The sequence below is a fragment of the Ammospiza caudacuta genome, chromosome 8 (assembly GCF_027887145.1).
Source record: "Ammospiza caudacuta isolate bAmmCau1 chromosome 8, bAmmCau1.pri, whole genome shotgun sequence".
NCBI classification, from domain to species: Eukaryota; Metazoa; Chordata; class Aves; order Passeriformes; family Passerellidae; genus Ammospiza; species Ammospiza caudacuta.
This window is the reverse complement of record NC_080600.1, coordinates 34,786,809-34,811,419: the sequence shown is the minus strand read 5'-3', so window position 1 is coordinate 34,811,419 and position 24,611 is coordinate 34,786,809. Positions and strand designations below refer to the sequence as shown.

The 24,611-nt window shown below is 38.3% G+C and overlaps 1 protein-coding gene across 1 annotated transcript in view; it reads left to right on the top strand.

Annotated features, from left to right (window-relative positions):
- Positions 1-24,611, top strand: part of ZNF148 (zinc finger protein 148) — a 40,808-nt gene that overhangs the window by 4,199 nt on the left and 11,998 nt on the right. Inside the window, exons 2-5 of the mRNA XM_058809811.1 lie at positions 15,807-16,152; positions 17,354-17,479; positions 20,523-20,646; positions 21,308-21,391. Coding sequence (XP_058665794.1) covers positions 15,823-16,152; positions 17,354-17,479; positions 20,523-20,646; positions 21,308-21,391 — 664 coding nt within the window. The 5' untranslated portion in view covers positions 15,807-15,822. The remainder of the gene's footprint in view (positions 1-15,806; positions 16,153-17,353; positions 17,480-20,522; positions 20,647-21,307; positions 21,392-24,611) is intronic.

The following is a 24,611-nucleotide window of genomic DNA, read 5'->3' as shown; positions in this document are numbered from 1 at the left end:
CCCACCATGGGTATAAAAGACTTCATTAGAGAGGTTTACAATGCCAGTAACATCATGACTAGGTCAGGTTACCTCAGTGCAAGAGGTGAGGTGAGAAATACTGATGCTGTGCAGATGTGTCATAGTTACATGATCACTAGCAGTATTTAAGAAAAGGGAAAATCCAACTTTCTTCATTCTCTGAATATTAACTGCTATGTGATTGCCCTGAAAATTTGTCAGATTTTTCTTTTTCTGTTGTTAGGATTGTATTTGAGTCAAGGAAATGGTGATAATACTCCTAAAAAGTGTGTGTGCATGCAGATATGCAAGACTCTAGTAGCATGTATTTATGATGCTGTCTGGCCTAAAAGCTCTAGTCCTGGAGAATGAGAAATGTTCATCATAAAGTGAAGTTTGTTTTGCCAAACAATAAGCAGTGTGTTTTAGTGCCTGGGAAATCACTGGGAAGGGGCAAAGCAAGGAAGCAGTTTCTAAATACACTGGGTTTCTGCAGGTTTCCGTGGGTACTGAAAACTCTCCAGGCTTGCTTTCAACAAGTGATCTTTAGAATTGCACTGCAGACATTCTTCAGTTTTATAAAGGCAGGGAAGAGAGAGCAAAGTGAGAATGTAAGCCAAGAAATAAATACATTTCACAGGATCCATGGATGATTTTTTTAGTCTGTAGGCATTATAACAGTCAGAATTTCCAGATTCAGTGGATGATTTCAGAGTGTCTCAAATAGGAGCACTCTGAAGGGAATTATTATCTCCTGAGGCATGATTCTCCTCTGGTTTTGACCACATACACATGGTGGTTTCTAACACAGGTCTCTGTTGCATGTCAGTCTCTATCAAACAAAATCCATGTGAGATGAATGACAATTGCCAGGCTTTTAAGTTGGGTCATTTATAGCACTGAGCAGTTCTTGATGCAACAGTAACTATATACATAAATTTAAGACATGTTCTCTTTTGTGTCTGTAAAGTTTCTTTTAACAAAGAAATTATTCACTGTAGATTGGTAAACTCAACCAACTCCTTTTTGCTAGAGTAATCTTGCACTGCTTACTTTGAAGAAAATTTTTGTATTGACCACTGTAGATCAACTGCAGAAGGAGGTGGTTAATCCTCAGGACACCAACATATGAGACAATTATTTTACCTAAATCACTTGCAGATTTTCCAGACATGCCAGTGAAATACTGGTTTTTGACTTCTGTTTTGACCTTATAACTGGTTTTCTTGAAAATAAAGTCTAGTGTGAAAGTGCCCTGAGTGAATATTGCTTTAACAATATAAAATAAAAATGAATCTTTCATATGGGAAAGACTGCTGTCATCCTTCAAGGAGGAAAGCTTTATTAGGCTGTGGTTCTCAGGAGCTTCCTCTGTCACTGGTGAATCTGACAGTTATATTTTGTGATGAATTTTTGTCTGAGTCAGCAAAAAGATGTCAAAGTTATGTGATTGTGTTCTGAGGAGCAGGAAAGCTTGTATTGTTATGGGGTATAATGAAGTAAGGAAAAGCTACTTGACTTTAGTGTTGTTTTTTCCTGGTAGAGATGATGAAGTTGTCTTTTTAAATGACTCGTAGGAAAGAATTTTTATGTATTTGAAATGTGGGTTTTTATGATCACCAGTGATGAAATTAAGTTAGTGAGAGGGGAATTAAAATAGAGTTTATAGAAGAGGAGCACACAGAGGATGATCATCCAGTTGTCACAGTATTTTGCTGGAAGATGTGAAGTAGGTGGCAATTTGTAGACAAAACCAGTGGGCTTGTTGTCTGAATCTGACAGTTAAAAGTAGATCATGCAAACCAGGCATGTTCAGCTGGTGCCTGTTAGGAATCAGTGTTACATACACTATATTGCATCAAATGTAGTGCAGCTTTAAGTGTGAGTTTACTGTCACTTTCCAAGGAACAGCAATGTAAAAGGACAAACTGACAGAAAATTTAATTTGTCAATTCTTTGCATGATCTCACATTTTAATGTCTAGTGTGGCTGTGTGTCACCCCTGGATAACATTCCTTGGAGGTCACAGGACAGGCAGGGGGCTTTCTGCAGTTGTGCTGGTGATGAGAGTGTGGCTGCACGTGCAGAAAAAATGGAATCTGTTGTAGTTACATCTTATGTGCCTAAAATTTGCTGTACCATTGGGCAGCTCTTCATTTCCCACATCTGGCTGGACACAAGTTCAGCAGAGATCTGGTGCTTCTGTCTTGGGTACTTGGACAGATGGTGTTAGGACAAGGGGTAATGAACTGAAACAGGGTAGATTTAGAGTAGCTATTAGGAAGAAATTTTGGCTGTGAGAGTGGTGAGACACTGGAAGAGGCTGCCCAGAGAAGCTGTGGATGCCCCAGCCCTGTCAGTACTCAAGGCCAGGCTGGATGGGGCCCTGAGGGAAGGTGTCCCTGCCCTGGCAGGGGGTTTGGATCTAGGTGGCCTGTAAGGTCCCCACCAAGCCAAACCATTCAAGGATTCTGTTACAAATTGTTGCCCTGTTACCTGTGGAATACATCTTTGCATTGAGGGCCCCTGGGTGAGTGCAGCTGCATCAGTGTGAGACTCTCAACATGGATGGATGAGGAACCAGCATCTGGAAAACAGTCCATAAAGGCAGAATATGCTGTACTTTTCTTTCCTCTGAATCCTGTCAGAATATTTTCTGGCTTTACAGATTGGTTTCCTGCTTGCTTAATAATATGGATTATATGGAATGTGTTATTTGACTATGGGTTCTCAAAAATTTCAGACCTGTTTGGAATGGTAGCCCATAATTATTGGTCTGTGAGTTGATGGCATCAAGAACCTTCAAGATTTTTATTCCTAGTAATTACAGGAGTTGTTATAAACATGTATCATATCTTTTAATCATTGTGAATTTCTGTTTTAGTGTATTCTAGGACTTAATTAGTGAGAATTAGCTGCAGGGCACCAAAGTCATTGAGGTAGAATCCAATTTCCACAACCTTTTTATTCCAGAGGGCACAGTCCTGAGAAGTCTGTGTTTTATTTTTTGGATTATTTTCAGTGTTAGCTAATGGGCCAGGATATCTGTGTTATTATTGCTCTTATAAAATAGTTTCTATACATTTCATGTTTTGGCTTGCCTCAATCTGAAAATGGGCTTAAGTGCCTGAAAATTGTTTGAGAAATTTAAAACTGTAATGAGGAAAAATCACCTTGGGGTATGTGGTAGAAGTCAGTGGGATTCCTTGTTCATACCATTTTTGAAGTATCAAGGGAAAGAGTTACCTGGAAGTTCTTGCTGAGGTTGTGGATAGTCTTTTGAGGAGGATACACTGCAGAAGCTCACTGGATTTAATACTCGATTTGCCTTTTTTTTCTTTCTTTTGAAGTGAGGGTCATTGAGATTAAAAATGAATTAAAAGAGGCTGATTTACAATTCTGGAATTTTATGTAAGTGGGATAGGAATAGTTCTTAGTTGATTTAATCTGACCACAAGTGTTGGTTAGCAGTAGGGAGGTGGTGGATTTGTTGCAACAGTGTGGAAAAAAATCCCTAACTGGAGACGAGTATACTCTTAAAAAAACCTTCTTTGTTGTCTTGGCAGATGTACATGGGCTGTAACATGCGTGTGTTCCAAGAGGGGTTTTGAGAAAGTGACCTGATTGCTCATTTCCATGATTTTAGAGTTTGTTTCTACTCCTTCCTCCTCTGGCTGATTTCATACTATCTTTAAATACTAACACATGTCAGTTTATGTGCTGAATCTTCTGTTTATTCCTGATGAAGGTGCTTGGTACTGTTCTGATGCTATAACAGAGTGCTGTTTAGGCCACAGCAATCCCTGATTCCACTGATGAAAATTGCCCCTTGATGCCCAGTTTGTAACTCTTTGAATATTTGAAGAGCAGTGATAGATTTTCTTTTTCTGGCTCAGTGTTGGTCAGTGCTCTCCCTATTGTAGCATCACAACATCCTCTGCTCCTTGATTTTTATCATGCTTTAAAGGAAAGAAAGGGCTACCACCAGGTTGAGATCCTGCTTCTAGTGATACCTAAATCATTGTCACTGCACTGGTTTTATATTCCAGAGCTGCCATCTCTGAAGGGTCCAAATGCTTTTTGGAAATGTCATGAGCATTCTGTGATTCTTTTTCTTACCTGGTAAGATTCTTATATGGGCTTTTTTTTCCCCATTGACTGTATTGTGTGTTGCCTTGTGTTTATGTTAGCAAATGTGAAGTAGACATTTAATTTTTAGTTGCCAGGTGTATTAGCCTTATGGAATACCTAGACTGCTAAAAGGCCTTTTTTTTATATAGGTAGGATAAACCTGTAGGGTTGAAGAGTGGAGCAGTGAGTGGAGATCTATGTCTATGAGCTTTAGGCTCTTTCAGGTCTCCTTTGGCCCCTGAAGGTAACACTGTGGTATTTGGAAAGCAGTACAGAAAGCACAGGATTTGCCTGGTCTGTCTGGTGTGAATCTTTTGCTAGAGAAGTATTCATCATGTCATGTTTCGGATTAACTGGATTGTTTGAGTTTCTGTTCCATGTGTAGATAGATGAAGGGTGTGTTTGAAACACAGCTGAACTGAAGTAAATATCTATTAAAAATGAAGTTACACTGAGGTATGACAATGCTTCCTCTGCAGAAGAATGAGATGAGAAAATGTTCCTTGCTTGGTGGAAAGTTGACGCCAAGAGAGCCAAGCACATTTTGTAGAATTTGTTTTGAGATGTTACACAGAATGTAATCTTACCCTGAATAGGTTTGCTGAAATGAAGTTAGGGAAAAAATGCCTGCTCTGTGCATGGTGATGTGCTAAAGTTGAAATTGGAACTGAGGAGAATGCTTCCTGTATTCTAAAATACTTGCATTGATTTCACAACCTGAGAGCCTATGTTGAAATAACGTTGAGTGCTGAAGTAAGATTTAGAAATATCACCTGGGCTCTGTAAGATCTGTATTGTTGTTATTCATGGCCTTCTCACCTATGGTTTAAAATGGTGGGTTTTTTTCCTGTAAGTTTTCCTTGTGCTGTGATGTATGTAAATGAGGAATGTCTTCCAGAATCTCTAAGTTGGCTTTTGCAGCTAACTTCCAGGTTTTTTGAGCAAAACATTCTTGGTTATACTTCTATTAGCTTATTGTCCAATGTTATTTAGTCCATGTGGATGTATTAAGTAATTGTCTTGAATTTTTCTGTAATTACTGTTTTTCTTTGGTACTTGTAGATGGCCTTTTAGAAAATATTGAAGCTGAAGTAAAGATATTACAAGAAAAGCATGGTTTTAAAAGAGCAATTTTAGCTGTAAGTCAAGTATGCAAGCCTTAAAATTGCAGCATTGAGCTTTACTTGTGCCTCTTAATTTTACCATCCTCTTTATATTATTAATATATTGCATCTTATTATTTCATGATACATGAACCCCAAAGCCCCAACCTTTTTGAATGTCCATGAATTGGATAAGCAGCTGCTCTGTATTTTGCTTTCTTCTTTTTGCATAACTTGTGTTCTCTTATTGTGCTCTGCTTCATCCTGCTCTGAAGGCAGAATGGATATATTTCTTTGTGAAATTTGTAATAGTTATCAGTAGGCTTGTGAGACCCTCAGAGATAATGTCTGCTGCTCACTTCACACCTAAATCCTAGATGGATCGTTGCACTTGATTTAGAGGCAGGAAGTGGAAAGATGGGAGGGCAAATGATTTGCCAAAATAACAGATTTGCCCCAAAAGCAGAGGCAGATCTGCAAAAAGAGGCCAAATCTCTATTAGTTCTGCTACATCGTGGTGGTAAACAATGTTTCTCTTTTCAAAGTCTTGCTGTCATACTTACCTTTTCTTGATGGCAGTCCCACATTGGTGTGCGCCATCCTCTAATGATTCTGCACCAAAGTGGCTGCTCCATGTTGGTTGGAAACCTTCTGCTGGTTGTGCTTTCTGGTCAGTGGGTAGGTCCTGGGGAGGCCAGATCCCTCTTACTACCTTCTCACAGCAGTTTCCTCAGTCATTGGTGCAGGTTTACCTTTCCATCTGAGGTGTGCTGCCTTCTCCCCTCAGGCTGCAGGAACAAGAGCACCACAAACTGATTAGTTCACCCTTGTGACCTGTATTGAATATTGCTTGTTGTTACAAGTATTTTACTATGCCTCAGGGAGAGGAAATGGATATTTCTTATTTTATGGCTGGAGAATTGGTGCCTGTGAGCAAGGTGAAAATTTGTGTTTGGTGTGAATGTCCATTGAGCTCTTTAAGAGCTTTTTTAAAAATTAAAATAGCAGCATTGCATTCATCTTTGTATTTTTAAAGTAGTGCTGTAAGTGACGTAATTGCAGCCCTGAGTACTCAGCATTTTGGGTACATCTGACCCAAATGTGTCAGAATAAGCAGCCAGAAAATGTGCCAAATATAATTATTGATCACCTATTTTAAAAAATCTTTTGTAGAAAGGGCTTGATCCTGTTTTGCAAGGTAGGGTTCAACTGCCTAAATGGTCACAGCTTTCTTTTCAGGCACTCTGTGACTCACGCGTGTTTTGGCACTCGTAACAAACAGCAAGGATCTTATAATCTGTCTGACTACTTTTGCATTTTTTTGTGGAGCATTCCATCCAGTGTGCTGTAGCAAACCACATATGTATGTGTATATATATATATATATATATATATATATATATATATATATACACACACACATATATATTTATGGTATTTGTATTTTAAAAATGTACAGTACCAGTATTTGTGCTTGGGATTGCCCTGTCTCATTTGCAGCCTTGTTGAACTTCATGAAATTCACACAGGCCCATCTCTCCAGGCTGTCAGGTGCCTCTGGATGGCATTCCTTCCCTCCAGGGCATCCACCACTTGGTGTCTTTGGGAGCTTGCTGAGGGTGCCCTCAATCCCACTGTCCATGTCCCTGACACAGATGGTAAACAGCACCAGTCCCCCAATCCCTGAGGAATCCCACTTGTCACCGGTCTCCACTTGGACATTGAGCCATTACCCACAACTCTGAGTGCAACCGTCCAGCCAGTTCTTTATTCACCAAGGAGAAGGAGCAAATGCACACACATATGCAGACCTTTGGTGTTTGGGCCAATTTGAGAACAACAGCAGGTTGTCATCTTCTGTAAAGCAGCACTAGCATAGCGCTTGTGATGAGTAGGGGTGCTTCAGGGATACTTGCAGATGGTAAAGAAGTTGTGAGGCCCAAGGAGCTTAAGGACTTGTAAAAAAAATCACATTTAAAAAAAACTGAGCATTAGAGTAGGCACCAATGATAGGGTGGACTCTCAGAGTTAGGAGGAGGAATTAATTGCCCCTTTCAATGACCTTAGCTGTTAGATTGGCTCAGCTTTGTGATAGAACTGCACTGTTGTCAAAATCAAATGAAAAACCATTTGACACACTATCTGAAATATTTTTATAAAGTTTCAGTTTGGGGCATGCATGAGATAAATGAGACTTCACAAAATTTTCACCAGTTGGACTGAAGGTGTAAAATGCAACTTAGAAGAAGCTAGGTAGCCTTAGTTATGTGTAGTGTTTGTTTTCCTCAATATAAATGTCACCAGAAGTCCCCAGAGTGAGCATTTTTGAGTGTCAAAGTTTCATGGTGCAAAGACAGAAATCCTGCAGTGTTCTTCTGAGGTTAACTATCCAGTGGGAAAAATTCCCAGATAAATTCTGAAAAATAACTATTTTCTAGTAGTTTATGATTTAGTGCTACAAAACCAGTGGCTTTTTTTTTTTCCCAGATAAAAAGTAGCATTGCCTGTGATTTTTGGACTATTTAAAGTATGTTTGTGACACTGGTAACACCCCTGTGGATTTTGACATGTAACTGTGGCTTTTTAAATACAGCATCACAAGCTTTTCCATATGCACATTTGATATTAAATTATGGTTATGCTGGTGATGATGGAATACAGATTTCAGGATAAGAAAGGTGACAAAGATTTTCACACATGGATAATTTTATGCACGATAAGGAGATTTTCTGTGAGTAATCCTGTTGATTGTAATAGGACTATTCACAGCTCAGTATGAGTGTAAATCTTGGTGGAGTCAGGCCCTGCACTGGCATGTGTTCAGCAACATGGAGCACTCAGAAATAACTGTGCAACAAGTCATAAGAGTGTATCATATGTTACCTTTTAGAATGTGTTGATTTTATGATCTGTTAACCTTGTCATGATGATTTATGTTTGATTGCTTTCTTTTTGCAAGTCAACACATTCTAACTGATTCTTAAAAATCCTTGTGTGTTAATTTAAAAATCGTTCTTTTAGCTGAGTGTTATTTTTCCAAGTAGGGATAAGAGAGAATTTTATTTATTGTTCTTTATTTAGAGCCATTGAGTAGGGTATTATTCTTTACTCTCTAGGCTTCTGTGGTATGGTAAAAATTGAACCTTTGATATTGTGAAAGCTGCACTGTGTTTGCTTTTGTATTGGACTATATCCATATTTTAATAGGGCAACTAAATATATTTTCTGATGTGATGAGAATAGTCAGCATTTTTCATGGTTTGATAGGGGTTTAAAGTGGATGTTAGGAACCTGTTCAGTTCTAATTTTTCTCTTCCTTTTGGAGTGGCTTGCATTGGTAGTGGTTTCATTCATGGAAATGCTTAAACATTAAAAGTTTTAAATATGCTATTAGGCCCTGTTGCTATCTCTTTCTTCATTAGCATCAGGAATTGTAGAATTATTGGGGATTTTATACTTCATTTTAGGAGGAAGGTATTTGAGAATGTAGATAGCCATTTTCCCCATGGTCTGAATTTGGCATAGCCGTTGGGTATGTGTGGGTGGCAGCTCTGAGGTGTTGCTCTGGGTGTGCACATGGCTTTGTGGGGCATTTCACAATGCACTTTGATCTGATCCAACCTCTGACCACTCCTGGAGAAGCTGTTCTGTTCCCTGCTCCTGCTTCCTCACTGCCCATCTCCCGTACCCTCCACCTGCTCTGTCCCACTGACCCAAATGAAACCTCCTGGCTTTTCTGTGGGAATGTTTCTGTCCAGCTCCCTTCTCAGCTGCAGAATGCTGTGCTCAACCCAGAGCAGGACACAAGATCTGAGGGGGCAGAGGTGCAGGACACTCCTCTTTGGGCAGGTACCCCCTCTATTGGATTGTTTCTTGCAGTATCACTGGGAGTTGAGTAATTAAAACACACCAAATATCCCACTGGAATGGCCTATCAGTTGTAGTTGATTTTGTAGAAGTTTGGCTATTTAGAAAGGTTTTACTAATCAGGCCAGTAAACTGCTCTGATTATAAAGGGGTTGACTTTTTAATTCAGAATAACCTTTCAAAAGTGAATTACACTATTCCACTAGACAGGGAAGGAAAAAAAAACCTCTGTACTCGAATGAGAATGTTCATTTAGGGAGTTTTATAGATTTTTGTACACTATATTAATTTAAGCTTACAGTTTGGCACAAATAATTATAGTATGACCATAGAGATGAGCCCTAAGAAGCTGAGGCGTTTCCCCAGATTGCCTTTTGAAAAGTTTATTCTGTGTGCATTTTGCACAAGTAACCTTTATATGTTCTGTAGTTTGAGCTCTGCATGTACTCCTTCTTCCAAAATCTCTTGAGGCAAGGCTGTGGGAGGAGTGCTCAGGTACATGTTCTGTACCTCCAGATATTTGCTCATCAGGGACTTTGCCTTGTCTTTAATGAAAACACACTTCCCAAAACGTGGAGCTAAAATAATGTCATCAAGCTACTCCCAGTGTTCGGTTACCCTGAAACCATTTAATACCCTGGGCTGAGCACAGTGTCAGCTTTTGTGAGGGGAATCTTGGAGGTAGTTTTCAGCAGAACAGTATCAGATTGCTAAGGGCAAGTTAGAATTGCTGTTGTGCATCCTGGCTCTTGTGTTTGCGTTGTTATATCTTAGAAAACATGGTCAAAGAGAGCTTATTGCTGGAGGGAAAGTCATATTTCTGTCTCAAGTCTTTGTTACAGTCCTTCAAAAGGAGCTCAGGTTTAGGCCAGAAGAATAGTTTAACAACTTTAACAATAGAAGAATATTTTAACAACTTTCCTTTAATGTTTCCCTTAGCTTTCTTTCCTTCCTTTTTGCCTTGCAAAAATAGGGAGAAGATAGTATAGGAGACAGGGTGGAGTGGGTTATGGATATAGAAAGCAGCTAATCCTGCTTTTTAACACTTAAAAGGAGTGGTAGAAGTTCTGGAACACCAAAGACTTTCTGCAGGACAATGTTTACAAATACAAAAATCCATCTTACTTTAAAAGAAAAAGCAAAAACATTAATTCTGTTCTACAAATAGATACTAAACTGCAGATGATTTTCATTTTTTGTCTCTGCTGTTAATCCTTAAACATGTTTTCTTTTATCCTCTGTCATAAATAGTCTTTTAAATCCTACAGAATTCGTGTTTCTGCACATACGGATTTTATTTTTAAAGTGAACCCAATTAGTATCTCTAAGTACTTGCTCATTAAATTAAATAATGCTTTACTTCATGCTTAAGAAAAGAAGGGAGAGGATAGAATAACCCTTGCCATTAATCAAAGTGGAGAACAAGTGCTAGACCAGGTGTTAAACTCTGATGGCTTACAAATTTTGCTCTTTCCTTTAGGGTCTCTGTTCACATCTACCTCATAGCAGTCACCATCCCGGCAGACCTTTTGAATCAATGAATGTTTTCTCTTGATGGTATTTTTATTTTTGATTCTGAATTGAAGTGTTGTCACGCTTTTCATGCAGCATGTTTTCATTGAAGCGGTTGTTTCTTTAATTAGGAATATTGTCTTTACTGCTCACTCTCCAGCTCAGAGCAGAAGTGTTTGGAGCAGCTGATGTCAGGGCTGCAGAAAGGAATGGTTGTGCAGAAAGGAATGGTTGTGCTGAAAGGAATGGTTGTGCAGTGCAGCCGAGGCGCTGGCGGAGCAGCGGGTTCTGAGTGAAGCGATGTGCGTCGCTGGCTGGGGACGGGCTGCAGGCAGCTGGGGAGCACCCTGTGAAAACAGGAGGTGCTGGCAGGCTCCTGTGAGACCTCTTCTGGGCAGTCCTTCCCCTTCCTCTCTCTCCTCCCCGGGGAGCTCTGCCTGTAGATGTCTCTTGTGAGATGCTTTGCCTGCAGTAAAGGCATGGAGAACCTCTATCAAGCAAAATGTATTCTTGAAAGGTTTTGTTGACAGCTCTTTTTCTGTCAGTTTATAGAGGAACTATATACTCTAAGAAAAATCAAGATATTACTTGGTGCAGCTTAATAGACCTTCTGAAATTCCATGAAAAACATCTCTGCAATAGGGATAACAATGTCTTATGCCAAGAAATTTGCCTGTGTGTGTGTATGTGGTTTGCATTTTTGTAGCTTCCCTAGAGATAATCTCTAAGTAAGTTGATCTTTATTTCACAAATGCATCTTGCACTTAAAAATATATTTAATCTTTGCAGGTTGGTAAAGTGTTGTTGTTTGAATGCTTTTAACTAACATTTCTTTATCACACTGTCATTCTTCCAAGAACACTTCTCATCTTCAATTTAAATGATAGGACTCCTTTTATGTGAGCCGAAAGGTGTCACTTGACAAATTACTAGTGTTTTACTGAATTAATTGCATTTGGGATGCTTCTTACTTGGATTAATAGCCTGTTTTTGTTTGTGGTTCTTTATTTTAAAACATTACCTCTTTGTTTTAAAACATCACTTGCAAGTCATGTAACTTATATTGTTTTTCATCACTTCTCATATGCAGCCTAACATTTTAAGTTCTCACTATTTTTCTTTGAAAAGCCAGGTGTTTGAAAACCTGATTAATAAGCAGTGCACTTACTGCACCACTTCTGATAAGACTCAAGATCATGGCTGGAAGACAACTTAAGGGCTCTCAGTTGCATGACTCTGCTAAACCTGCTAGTCAGGGTGAGAAAGAAACTTTCCATATCCATAGCGACTGTGGGAGGCAGCCAGACCCGTGAACACCAGCCCACAGCTGGCCTGTCCTCTGGGAAGCTGTGTATCTCTCCAGCTGTCCCAAGGTTTGGCATGTCAGGAGTCTTCCTGCCTCTGCTGGTGAGAGCAGCAGACTCTTCTGTGTGGTTAACTCAGCTTCTTAGCCTGCCTAACTTCCTGCCAGGAAGCAGCTTTAAATCCAGGATTTCCGCAATTCCCACCTAATTTCAGAGTGATGTGGCAGTGTCATCCTCCATGTGGAACAACCTTCTGTGCTGTTCTTGCCAGTGGCCTGAGCAGATTAGGGCCACCATGTTCTCACACTTGATGCTGTTTGTTCTCCCTTGAATGTGTTTCAGCATCCTGAGTTCTTGTATTCTCATACCTGTCCACGTCATTACTTTGGAGAATCTGCACTGACCTGGTGCTGTCATATTTCTGTAGTGTGGAACAAAAGCATAGTGAATGACAGTGTGAGACGTACCCCAAGTTTGGATTGAGCTCAGATAAAGGCTGAAATGAGTGGATACTTTTGTTTTATTTTCCTTGAAGTCTGTCTTTCAAGCTGGATATTTAGAATGCCCTACCAAAAGAACAAGTCTCAGCTTTAGGTCTTTTGCATCATCTTTTACCAAATCTTAAGAATTTCACTTCTATCTCACCTTTCTCCCTTGGCACAGGATATTCTAAACCAAAAAGATGATAAATTAATCCTCACTTTCTTCTTTTATGATGTTGTTGCAAGACCTCTGGGAGATCTGCATTGGTGAGAAGAATACAGCCCTAGTGCTGTGCCAGGTTTTGTTTGTTTGTTTGTTTGTGTTATTGCTGAGAAACTATCAGTTTGGTTTCCCAGTTACATCTGAAAAATACTTCATGGATTATATAATGTCTGCAAGTGGCTGTATGGCATATCAGACCTACATTTTCCCTTGAAGACATCTCATTTTCTTAATGTAAATGGATTAATTTGAGAGGTAGTTTGTCACATAGCACTACCTGAGCTCACTCAAGGCATTAAGAAATTGTTGTCTGTATTTGAAGACAGATACTGAGAAAATTGAAAGCATTATTTCAAACTTGTGTTAGAATTGCAGGAGAACAAAAAGGGACAAATCACAAACATAAATGTGCTGAACAGAATTTTTCCATGTTCTTCTCCTGTCATGAGTGGTTTTAGTCCCTAAAATGGACTTGTTATGTAGGAAGGAAGAATGCTAAAAAGATTGATGACACTGTCATATATAAAGACATGTAGCTTGGTGACTTTGTCCTCCTGATTTCCAGCAGAGCAAGGCTTACTAAAAATAATAAAAAAAGTATTTGCCTGAAAAGCCTCTTCCTTTGGTGTGCTTGTTAAGTATTTGAAACTGAGAGAGGTCAGACCGTACTGGCTGTCAGCCTTTCTATGATGTATTCGCAAGTTTAGAACCTCTCATGGTACAGAGTAGGGACTAAAGTTCTTTCACTTTTGAGTTATAAAACATGACTTGCCACCAGGATGTGTGAATTGGCTTTTTTACTTTATTTGTTGTGGTCTGTGGTGAGGTTGTTTTGTTTTTTTGGTTTTTTTTTTTTTTTAAGAAGTTGAGTTAATTTTACTTTCAGAATCTTAAGAACCAATAGTAATATTTGAAACAAAGGACAATGCAGGAGAAACTTGTGAGAGTTTTCAGCTCTTTCAGCTGGTGGTTCCATTCCTACCAAGTAATCTAGGATCTCACCCAAAAAGAAACCACTGTTTATTTTGTAAACTCGATGTAGTTTGATATAAAGGAAACTTCACAAATGTTTAGATACACTGAGAGTTTTCAAAATATATTCCCCGGAGAAGAAAATTATTTAGAAAGTGATCAAATGGATGAAACTGAATATGGAAATTTAGACACTTGATGTACATTTGTTTGATGGAGTGTTTTTGCATGTTGGCAGCCTGTTGGACTGGCAGGGGGCTGTTGTGGTGCAATTCTGCTGTGATGGCCCTGCTGGTTTTAGGCAGAGACCCGGTTTCTGTGGACATAACCTGTAGACAGACTTGATTTCTTTGGTTATGAATAGTCATTGTGAGCTGCAGGGAAGGCAGCAAAGCCTGTGACTTGAGCCTTGAAAGGAGATGGATCCTGTCTCCATGCTGCACTCTCAGGGGGTTGGAATTTGAAGCTGGTGTGTAGCAATGTACCCACATCACACCTGTATCCTCACTCTGAGTGCATCAAAATCAAGGGTGCTGCAATGTACCCACATCACACCTGTATCCTCACTCTGAGTGCATCAAAATCAAGGGTGCTGCTGCTGTTGTGGTGCTGCCCAAGGTCCCACGTGGTGCTGTGGCTGGGCCTGCTGTGTGCTGTCCAGCTGCCCTGTGCCTCTGCTCCCACCCCTGTGTCTGCTGTGGCCTCTGTGTATTGCCTCTGCTCTGTGGCTCTGGGAACATAGAGGGATGGAGGAAGGATGTCTGTCTGTCTGTCTGTCTGTCTGTCTGTTGGTGTGTCTGTCTCAAGGAGCACTGAGGAGTGGGTAGTAGGGATTATGGGCCTGGGGAATAGGGTGAAGGAGACTGACTGCTCTGACTGCACATCCAGTGTGCCGAGGAGGAGTCCTAGAACTATCTTGCATATATATTGATTAGTAGAATGAGAAGGCGCTGCCACTTCCAGCTTCACAAAAGCCTCCTGCTCTGTGCTAAAAACTAATAATGTCATGATACTTGTTGGAATATTGTGAATTGTATTGCTTTTCATGTCTGGAATTTATATTTCCTCACTAACACTCCTGCTCACTGTGAATGTCTTTGATGAACAACTTTGACCTCTCTATAGTCTTTATTTGATGTATAGCTTTAGCTACAAAGTTGCATTTTCATAGAATCACAGAATAGTTTGGGTTGGAAGAGGCTTTAAAGGCCATCCAGTCCAACCCCCAGCAATGAGCAGGGACATCTTCACTTAGATCAGTTTGCTCAGCCCCATCCAACCTGGCCTTGAATGTTTTCCTGGAGGGGGTATACACCACCTCTCTGGGCACCTTGTGCCAGTGTTTCAGCACCCTCATTGTAACAATATTCTTCCTTATATTTAGTCTAAATTGACCATCTCTGTGTTCAAAACCATTACCTGTTGTCCTGTTGAAACAGGCTCTGCTAAAAAGCTCCTTCTTCACCTTAAAAGCTCCCTTTTAAGTAATGAAAGGCTGCAATCAGGTCTCCCCAGAGCCTTCTTTTTCTCTCATCCTCTTGGCATAGCAGAGATGTTCTAGCCCTTTGATAATTTTCCTTTCCTCCCCTGGACTTGCTCCAGCATATCCATGTCCTTTTTATGTTGTGGCCCCAGAGCTGGATGTAACACTTCTGGTGGGGTCACAGGACAGTGGAGTGGAGGGGCAGAATCACCTCCCTCAGCTGCTGCTTTGGATGCAGTCCAGTTTTCTCTCACTTGTGGATATTAAGATATTCCAGGAGCAACAATGCCCTGGGGTAACAGCAGTGGAAGGACAAGGAGTAGGGAGAACAGGACCAGTATGAAAGAGGTGTTTGTACAAGACAGTCAAAATGAAAATGGAAAAAGAGAACAGAGCAAAGAGGGCATACAAAAAAAATTAAAAGTTTTCTAAAGAATGAGAAGGAGGAATTAGCCATCATTTAATTACCATACTTTTGCCAGAAGTCAGGAGCATGATTTGAAACCTTTTATTGGAAAGTGTTCAGTTATGTGCCCACAGATGTGCAAAAGGAGGGTCTTTTGACATTCCTTGAAGATATCCAACTCTTGGTTCTTACTCAGTATCAATTTTAGGACTGCATGTGTGTTTGTTGAGTACTGACTTGAGTTCTTATAAAATGTTTTTAAGTAAAAAATTTTAAGCGAGTGCACCAATTGTAGATGTTTACTATTAAAACTTTCTTTGTAGGTAATTGCACTTAAGAATGAACATTGAAGACAAGCTGGGAGGATTATTTCTTAAATGTGGTGGCATAGACCAGATGCAGTCATCCAGGGCTATGGTAGGGATGGGTGCAGTATCTGACCAGTCTGGAGTATCGCGAGAACGGCAAGAGGCAGTGCTTCAAGATCGGACTATGCCGCACCAAGAAATTCTTGCAACAGATGAAGTGTTACAGGAAAGTGAACTTCGACAGCAAGAGATGATTTCACATGATGAACTCATGGTCCATGAGGAGACGGTAAAAAATGATGATGAAATGGATGCACAAGATAGACTTCCTCAAGGGCTGCAGTATGCTGTTAATGTCCCTGTAAGCAATTTCTTTGTGAAATATTGGAGAGATTACTAGGAAGCTTGATCTGGTAGTCTAATCCTACTCTGGCAAGAATCTATTAATTGCTTGTTTGGATTTTAATTATCAAAATATTTGTCATTTGCCTCTGGCTGTGGATAAATTTTGCCAATTAAGTATAATTTTTAAGTATCTGTTTTATAAATATTTTATAAGCAGGCTGTTACCATAGAACTAAAGTGTTAAAATGTGCTCCTTTAAGGATATTTAATGTTCAGGGGTTACTGCAAAGCGGAATAAATAGTGTTATTAGAAGGTGCATTATGTTTATGCTGTTCATAGTACTGTTTAGTTGCTTTTGCTATAGGAAGCATCTTGTATGTTTTTAAGGCATGTGGACGCTTAGCAATTGCATTCACACTGCAGGTTGGACTGTGACACTTCATACATGACCATAAATATGCCCCTCCACGGAATCTCATAGAAGGCATACCTTGGCTTTCCCAGAGAGCATAGAGATGACTTCCTTTGGAAAACAGAGCATCTGTCTGTAATGCAGCACACCATCACTGTTACCCTTCAAACATAAAGAACAGTCACCAGGACCATAAAAGTAGAGAGCCTTACACATGAAGAATAATCTTCAGAAACACAGCACTGTTAAAACACTACTCTGTTAGCTGTAGATCAGGTGGCTCAGGTGTTAGAAAAATGTGAGAGTATCATGGTCTTCATTAAAGTTCACATTAGATTGAGATTTAAAAATTTTTTTTTTCAAAAACTTCATTGGAACTGGTCTTGTTTTTTTTTTTTTCTCTTAAAAATACTTCTGTATTAAATATATAATAAACTATTCCGTTAAATCTTATATTGACAGCAGCACGGACTAAAGTAAAATAGGTATGAAAAACTGAATGGTTTTATAGATGGAAGTGATTTTAATATATGAACTGATCTCAAAATCACCACAGGTCAGGAAAAAAGACCTTGGGAGATGAATGAAAGGATACATCAAAATGTTACTGAGGAAATGAACTGTGCCCTTTTTATTTAAGATACATATTAATTCTTTCACTTAAATTTCTGAAAGAGTGAAGCCAGAAGATAATTCCCTTAGGAAAAGGTTTTCTGTTTCAGCAGTTTGTCATCTTCTAAAATTGAAAAATTGCTTTTCTGTAGTGAGAACCTTACCTGAAACTGGCACTTGGTATCTTAACAGATCAGTGTAAAGCAAGAAATTACCTTTACTGATGCATCTGAACAACAGAAACGAGACAAAAAACAAATACGAGAGCCAGTAGATTTGCAGAAAAAGAAGAAAAGAAAACAGCGTTCACCAGCAAAAGTAAGACATTGATTTGGCAAAACCAAGATTAAAAGGACCTGAAGATTTGGTTGACTATGACTAATTTCATTAGCATTTGAACTAGTTAGGCTGGAAATTGTTTGTTTGCTCAGTAAAGATGCAGTTCTGAAGTTCACCAGAGACCCAAAACAAAACTGATATAACAGTGTTTTTCTTTGAACTCCTTTTAGCAACATGAACTCTTGACATATTATAACATCTGTCTCTCCAGGCAGTTCTCTCTCCAAATATTTTTTTTAAATTATGAGTCAGTAGCTTTGTAGACCATTTATAAATCATTACTCTGTATCTATCTAATAATAGTTGTGCTTTTCTGTGAGCCTGATAATTCTATATGCTTCATGCATAGTAGTGAAAAGTTTTTAAAAAGAAAACTAAAATGGTAGTTTTGAAAATTCTAAAAAGCTTACTAATATATATAAAATAATTTACTGGTAGGGAAAATTCCTGTGGTCATAATCATCTTCATATATGTATTTATTTATATCAAAAGGTTCTTACCCTAGCTGCTGGGTTGTTACTTAAACATTTGTTTTGTAGATCCATTCATGAGGACTATGTATCCCTGTATGTCTGAAAACAGTTTTCTTCTGTTGAGAAGCACTTCAGATAAAACTAGAATCATTTCACCTCATGAGGTAGCAGTGTTACATCTTCTAGTAATTCCCCAAATCAGTATTAATCTTCAGACTTAAAATAGAACATATGCAGGCTGCTCTGATAGAAGTAAATCAGTTATATGTTATCACACAGCAGCATTAAAATAAGCATACTCAGAAATCAACCCAGACTGTTTGTACATTAAATGAAAACTCACTATAATACAAAGAAAATCTCCCAAACCTCCTTTTTGTTGCCCTGGGAGCAGGACCTTCCAGTCCTCCTCAAAGCACTGTCAAATAAGGTTGCACCTGTAGTATTCTTGGAAAGCTGAGAAATTGCTTCAGATTGGGTGTGGAAGCAAGTTCCAAATGCTGTGCATTTTTTTCTCACTTCTCACTTTGAGAGAAAAAGGAGATCTAGGTTGAGTACATCCAGAGATCACTTCCATGGAAACATGGCAAGGTAGAAGAGGCGTGTGCCCCTCTTTCTACAGACATGTACTTGCATGCTTCCTTTTTATCTCCCAGTCTGCCAGGATTAGTCTTTTGAGATGACAAAAGATTGAAAAATGATCAGGAGAATTGTTAAACAGGTTCTTTTTCAGTCTCTCTTCCCCTTTTTCAGACCTGTCAGAGTAGAAAGGCAGAGTAGAAAAAAGCTGAAGGACTGACCTAGGTGAGAACCTACTGCAGTTTCAGTATTTCCAGAGTAGTGGGGTTGATTTTCCATCCAAACAAGCAGCTGGAACTCTGAGAGATGGAAGTCAGTTAACATTCTGAAACGTTCTAAATTCTGTTTTCTATCAATGCAGTGGTCAGGTAAGGAGGAAGCCATCAGGGGTCATGGCTCCTGTGTCCTGTTCCCTCTGCCACGCAGACACACACACGTGCACACACGGACACACACGCACGCGCACACACTCACACGCACAAGCTTTTTTGTTGCTTTGGTTAGGGAAGCTGCTCTGACAAAGCTAACTCTCATCATTTAACAGGTGGTAGATTAAGTAGAAGAGCCCAGGTTTAGGATAACCATGAAATTAAGTGTATTTTCTGCACAATTATTTTAAAATTTCAATATAATATATGAAAAGCATTTCATAACACGTATTTAAATTTGTTTTAAAGATGCAGTTGGCTTCATCAGCTGAGTAATGTTACAGAACAGAGTCTTTACAGTTGTCTCTCTCTGTGACTGGAGCTGTAACACATCAATCTTACAAACGTATGAATGTGCTTGTCCTTCAGAGTGAATGCACAAGAATTTGTTAGTCTGAGACTTTCACCCTTGTTTTGACACAGGAGAATTAAAAATTAAGTAGATCCTACAGTATTTGCTGCTATTTCAGAGATACTGTTTCAGTTATTGACTCTCTCTTTCTCATCACCGTCATTATCATAAAACCTAAAACGCTGTAGCTAATCAAACTGCAGATGTGTTTTCCCAGCATACTTTTATTTTTTTTTAATAACAAGGGACTAAACTGTATTATTTAAGGTTCCTTAAGCTCTTCTTTATAGTTGTGTTTGCAGTTAAGCAAGATTTTATAAATGTAATTTGTTTACTGATTTGCTTATTCTCTTGCCAGAGATAGTAGAGATTTTGGGTTTTGGTTTAGTTTTCTATTTTTATTCTTTTTGACGAATTAGAGAAAACCTGTGATTAGCTTTATTGAATTAAGTAGATGTGGTGCAATTTTAAAATTTAAGTTTTTAAAATTTTATATGAAAATAGCGGCTTTGTTTGACAGCAAAGCAATTGAATATGGCAAGTTGAAGTCATCAAGGAGATGCTTTAATGTGTATATTAAGTGAGCAATACTTTATTGAGTGAAAAACCTGAAAGGGAAGAAGAATAATACTGTTCTCTTGGTTGTTTGGCTTTGGGATTTTGTTTTTTTAAATACAATTTTACCTTTGAGACTACTGGTTTTATATAGATGTAGATAATATATATGACTATTCTGGCTAAGCTTTAATGACTTTTAGCAAACATTTAGAGTTGTGATTTGATATAAAGAATTTAACCATTCACTTTTTCTTTAAAATACGATTGTCCATGGTTTAGTGCCCAGGAGTGGTTTGATTACTTTACATCCTTTCCAACAGACGGACAAAATAAACAGTAGTGTATAAAGTGACTCAGCTGTGCCTAGGGAAGCTCTAAGCTGATTTTCCATGAGCTGCCTTTGTCTCTGTCCTGTTGAAATATCTCTTACTGCACAACGAGACACGAGTTGGATTGGACTGCAATTGGAAATGTGTATTAGAAGCTTAACGCATAGTTTTGTAGAAATTAGCATTGTTTTACCTGAAATATTTACATTTTCTGCATCGAAAAAATTAATGTTTTTTTTTTGTAGTTAATAAGACATCTTTAGAGGGTAGTGTGAGAACAAATTTTACTCTTTTTAAAATAGATCCTTACAATAAATGAGGATGGATCACTTGGTCTGAAAACCCACAAATCTCATGTTTGTGAGCATTGCAATGCTGCCTTTAGAACCAACTACCATTTACAGAGACATGTCTTCATTCATACAGGTACTGCTTGACTTCAAATTTGTCTTTTCTACTATATAAAGAGTTGTTTACTTATGTTAAAAATGTTTTCAGCTCTATGCGAATTTCAGTTTTAAGAGTGTAGCTAACTTGGCATCTAAGCTTAGAGATTCCATGCACCAAAGTGTCAAAAGAATATCAGAAAAAAAAATCAACATATATTTAATAAACTGAAGAGCTAACTGTTTACAAGGTTTCTTTTCTTCCTTTATCAGAAAGTAATGGGTTGACTTGTAGCCTAAGTGCCAAAAATTGACCCCTTTGTAAAATGTGCTGCGGCTGCTTATTTGCCTGATGAGGCATCTCTGTTTGGAGAAGTGAAAAAGGTACTTACTGTTATAATAGCTTGCCAGTATCCTGAATGCAGTCTATGCCAGCATCCTGATTGATCTTGCACTTGAGGAAATTACAGCCATTCCAGATCACTCTTCCGTGCTAGTCTTAATGTGACTCTTAGGATCATGGAGAGAGCTCTGCAGTTCATGTACCTAGTAAGGCAAATGTTTTTTGGTGTCAGGGTATTTTTGGAATTCGCTCAGTTGCTGGTGTTTTTAATAGACATTTTAATATTCCTCAAAAATAGTTATCAGAAAACAACAGTGTGTAGTTATTAACTTATGGATGTGGAATTATATTGTTCAAGGTGAAAAACCATTTCAGTGCAGTCAGTGCGACATGCGTTTCATACAGAAGTACCTGCTACAGAGGCATGAGAAGATTCATACTGGTGAGTATAGTGCCTTGAGTATCTTTACTGGCGTGCTTAAAAACTGTTTCCCCACTCAGGCAAGGTTTCTGGTAATAAATATGCAGCCAAAAACCCTGTCGTAGTTTGTTTTAATTTAAAACATGTTACAAAGTTATAAAGCTTTTTAAAAGAAATTAGTTTTGTGTTTTCAAGTTGTTCCACTTTCCTTTGGCTGTAAAATGAGTATGAAGTCCAGTAAGCGGATCTGAAAGTAGTTTTCTATAAATAACCCCAGAGCAGCAAATCCTGAAGTTTGTACATTCATAAAAGTCAAAGTTCGTTAAGCAGTTCTGTCTTTTGTTGTATCAAGTTAATTCAGACAAGGGGGACTTGCAAATTACATTTCCATAGATTTATTTGTTTGTTTGTCTGTTTGTTTGTATTTGAATTTGATGGAAAAGTGCCAGGACTAAAATGGCCAAAATGCCTAACCCCAAAGGTATTAGTATCAGCTTTTCTTTTCACTTTTTTTTTCTTCTTTTAGGTTTAATTCAGAACTGTTCTAAAAAGAAGAGTCTTAGTTTAAGAATATGCAGTATAGGTCAAATAAGGCCCGAAGCTTTAAACTAAAGCAAGTTAAAGTTTATATATGTTTATTTTTTTTACCTTGTTGCACCACACAGAACCACATTCTTTAACAGGTTTGGTTTCATTGGGTTTTTGGCATTTTGGTGCATGGCCTTTCAATCCCTCTTTAAATATTTTGTAATATGGTCCCTTTTGGACTAGATGCCAATTTCTCAGCCTCTTTTTCAGAAAAGCAGAGCTGGTGAATGTGCACAGTGTTTCTTGGCTGTAGCATTTAAATGGATATGAAAGCTACTAACATGCAGTGCAGTGTGTGCATGTGTAAGGGTTGAGAGGGAGAAAAAACTCTGCAAAATGAATTTTCAGAGCAGTGTACAGGGAGTTACATGCACAAATGCCCTGTTGTTTATGGGATTTTTGTATCCTAGGTTGCCGTGAGTCCAGACTAAGTAGGTTTCCTTCAGCCAGTCAGCCACAGAAGAGTCTTCCATTCTTCTGTCCAGTGTCTTTGTTCTGCTCCTAGTCTTTCCTCTGGCTCTGAATTGGTGAACCATGCTGCCTCCACTTTGTGTAGATACTTATTCTTGAAAAGAATGCTCATTCAGTCTCTTCCATCTATCTGCCCTCCAGCCCCCCTCAAAAAGGCAAAAATTTGAGTGCAGTCTTCACATTTTTTAGAAGATTTTTCTTTTTTTTTTTTTTAAATGAGGATTATTCCCTGTACGTGGCTTTGAAAATGAGAGTCTGGGCAATATTGTTAATTAACACTTGACTGCAAATATTTTATAAATTGATTTAATTATCTTTTAAAATTTAGCTTCTTGCCCTAGTGAGAAATCTGTGTTGATTGTAAGTTTTGGAGGGAGGGGGGTGGATGTGGTGGGATTGTAGGTTTTTATGCCAGCTCTTACATATGCTAGTCTTTGTTTAGCAGAGAAAAAGGTACCATTTAACTAATTAACCATATCTGACTTTTTTTAGATAACTGTGCTTCCTCCTTTCTTCAGCATCCTGAGCTATAGTTTGGTTGTTTCTCAGAAAATAGAAGATGGTTTAAATTGTATTTAAAATGTTGAATCATGGATGTTTTCCTAGGTGACAGCTAGTAATGATTAGGAGAAAACATTTAAAACCCAGCTTCCAGGAGTGGCAGAATTTTTTCTGAAGGCTGTTTAGTTAACAAGATTAAACTAGAGTTTAATTTTTGGCTTCACCCAGTTATAGTATAGCTAACTGGCACTCTGCATACCTGTCTGTGCTTTCACCTCTATGTGACAGTGTTCACCACTGGCCCTCAGCTGTTTGTGTAGTTGCTCTTTGTTCAGGGCTGCATAACTAAATCCATCCAGAAAAACTAAATTTTCAACTTGATTCTCTAATGAGAAGGTGAGCAGTGGGTCTGTGTTTTACTTTGATGAAAATAAAATTTGTATTATTCATACCCTTTAAAAAAATGTTTCTTAACTTTATTCAATACTTTTTTATTTTGCATTTTTATCTCCATGAATGACCACTTTTAGCACCAGGTTTTGGACAGTGTTCAAAATGCTGATGTGGAACAGGAAAGCTCTTACTCTTTTAAAGATTTTCATCAAATTTTCTAGTTTATTTTAAACCAATGAAAGAGAGTAGTAACAGGTAGAAGCCCCATTTTGTGCCTGTTACAAGTCCCCAATTTACAGGTGCCTCAGCTATTTCCAGTCTGATTTGACTTTAATTCTCTGAACCACTCCTTCAAAGGAAGTGTTGTGAGGGAGTTAGGAAGCAATCAATGAACAGCCTTAGTCTGTGTAAATAATTAAACAGTTGCATCTAAAAGCAGACATTGCATTAATACAAAATTTGCTTATAATTGTGTGTAGAGGAGGGCAGCAGTGCTGGAATCCTGCTGCTAAACTTGTCCCTAATGATACAGAAAATTGCTATTTTAGTTGTAAGAGAGGGAAAAGTCACTGGTATGCAAATATTTTCCAAATACGAGGTTAGAGAAGATGCTGAATGTTCTGGTTTTTTTTTCTTTCAAATATGTCTGCTTACTTTTTGCTTAGAGATGTTTCTATATGCCTTACCCACTCATGTGTTCATGTGTCCTAATTGTGTATGCCACCCTACTTTCCATTTTAAACACAAAAACTAAGATTACATTAAAAAAATAAAGCACCATTGGGGCTAACTATTCAAGTGCCTTCTTATTCAGTCATGCTGCTTTTTTATAGCCTTCTTTAGTATTTTATAATTTGTTTTTTGTCTGTTTAGACTTTAAAATGCCTGGCTTTATAATTGTTACAGCCTTCATACACATAATATTTGTACTACACTGGATGAGTAGTTCTATTGCTTGGTTTTAATAGATTGCAAACATAGACACAACACATGAGCTGTTTTCATAAAAAATGCATTAATTGTTGTATTGTATTTTTAAATTTTGAGGGTTTTTAATACATCTGATTCTTTCCCAATGACCAAGACATTTCAGAAAAATGTGCCCTGGATTCTCCCTGCATTATCAAAAGGCCATTATTAATGTTCTCCTCCATTTGCAATAGATCCTGTCTGAAAAGTACAACAAAATTGGGGAAGGCATCTGAAGTTTTCATTCTGCTAGGATGAAATTAGTATTGAAAGCCTATCTTCATATTAATTTTTAATATTTTCCTAAAATTATCTTCCA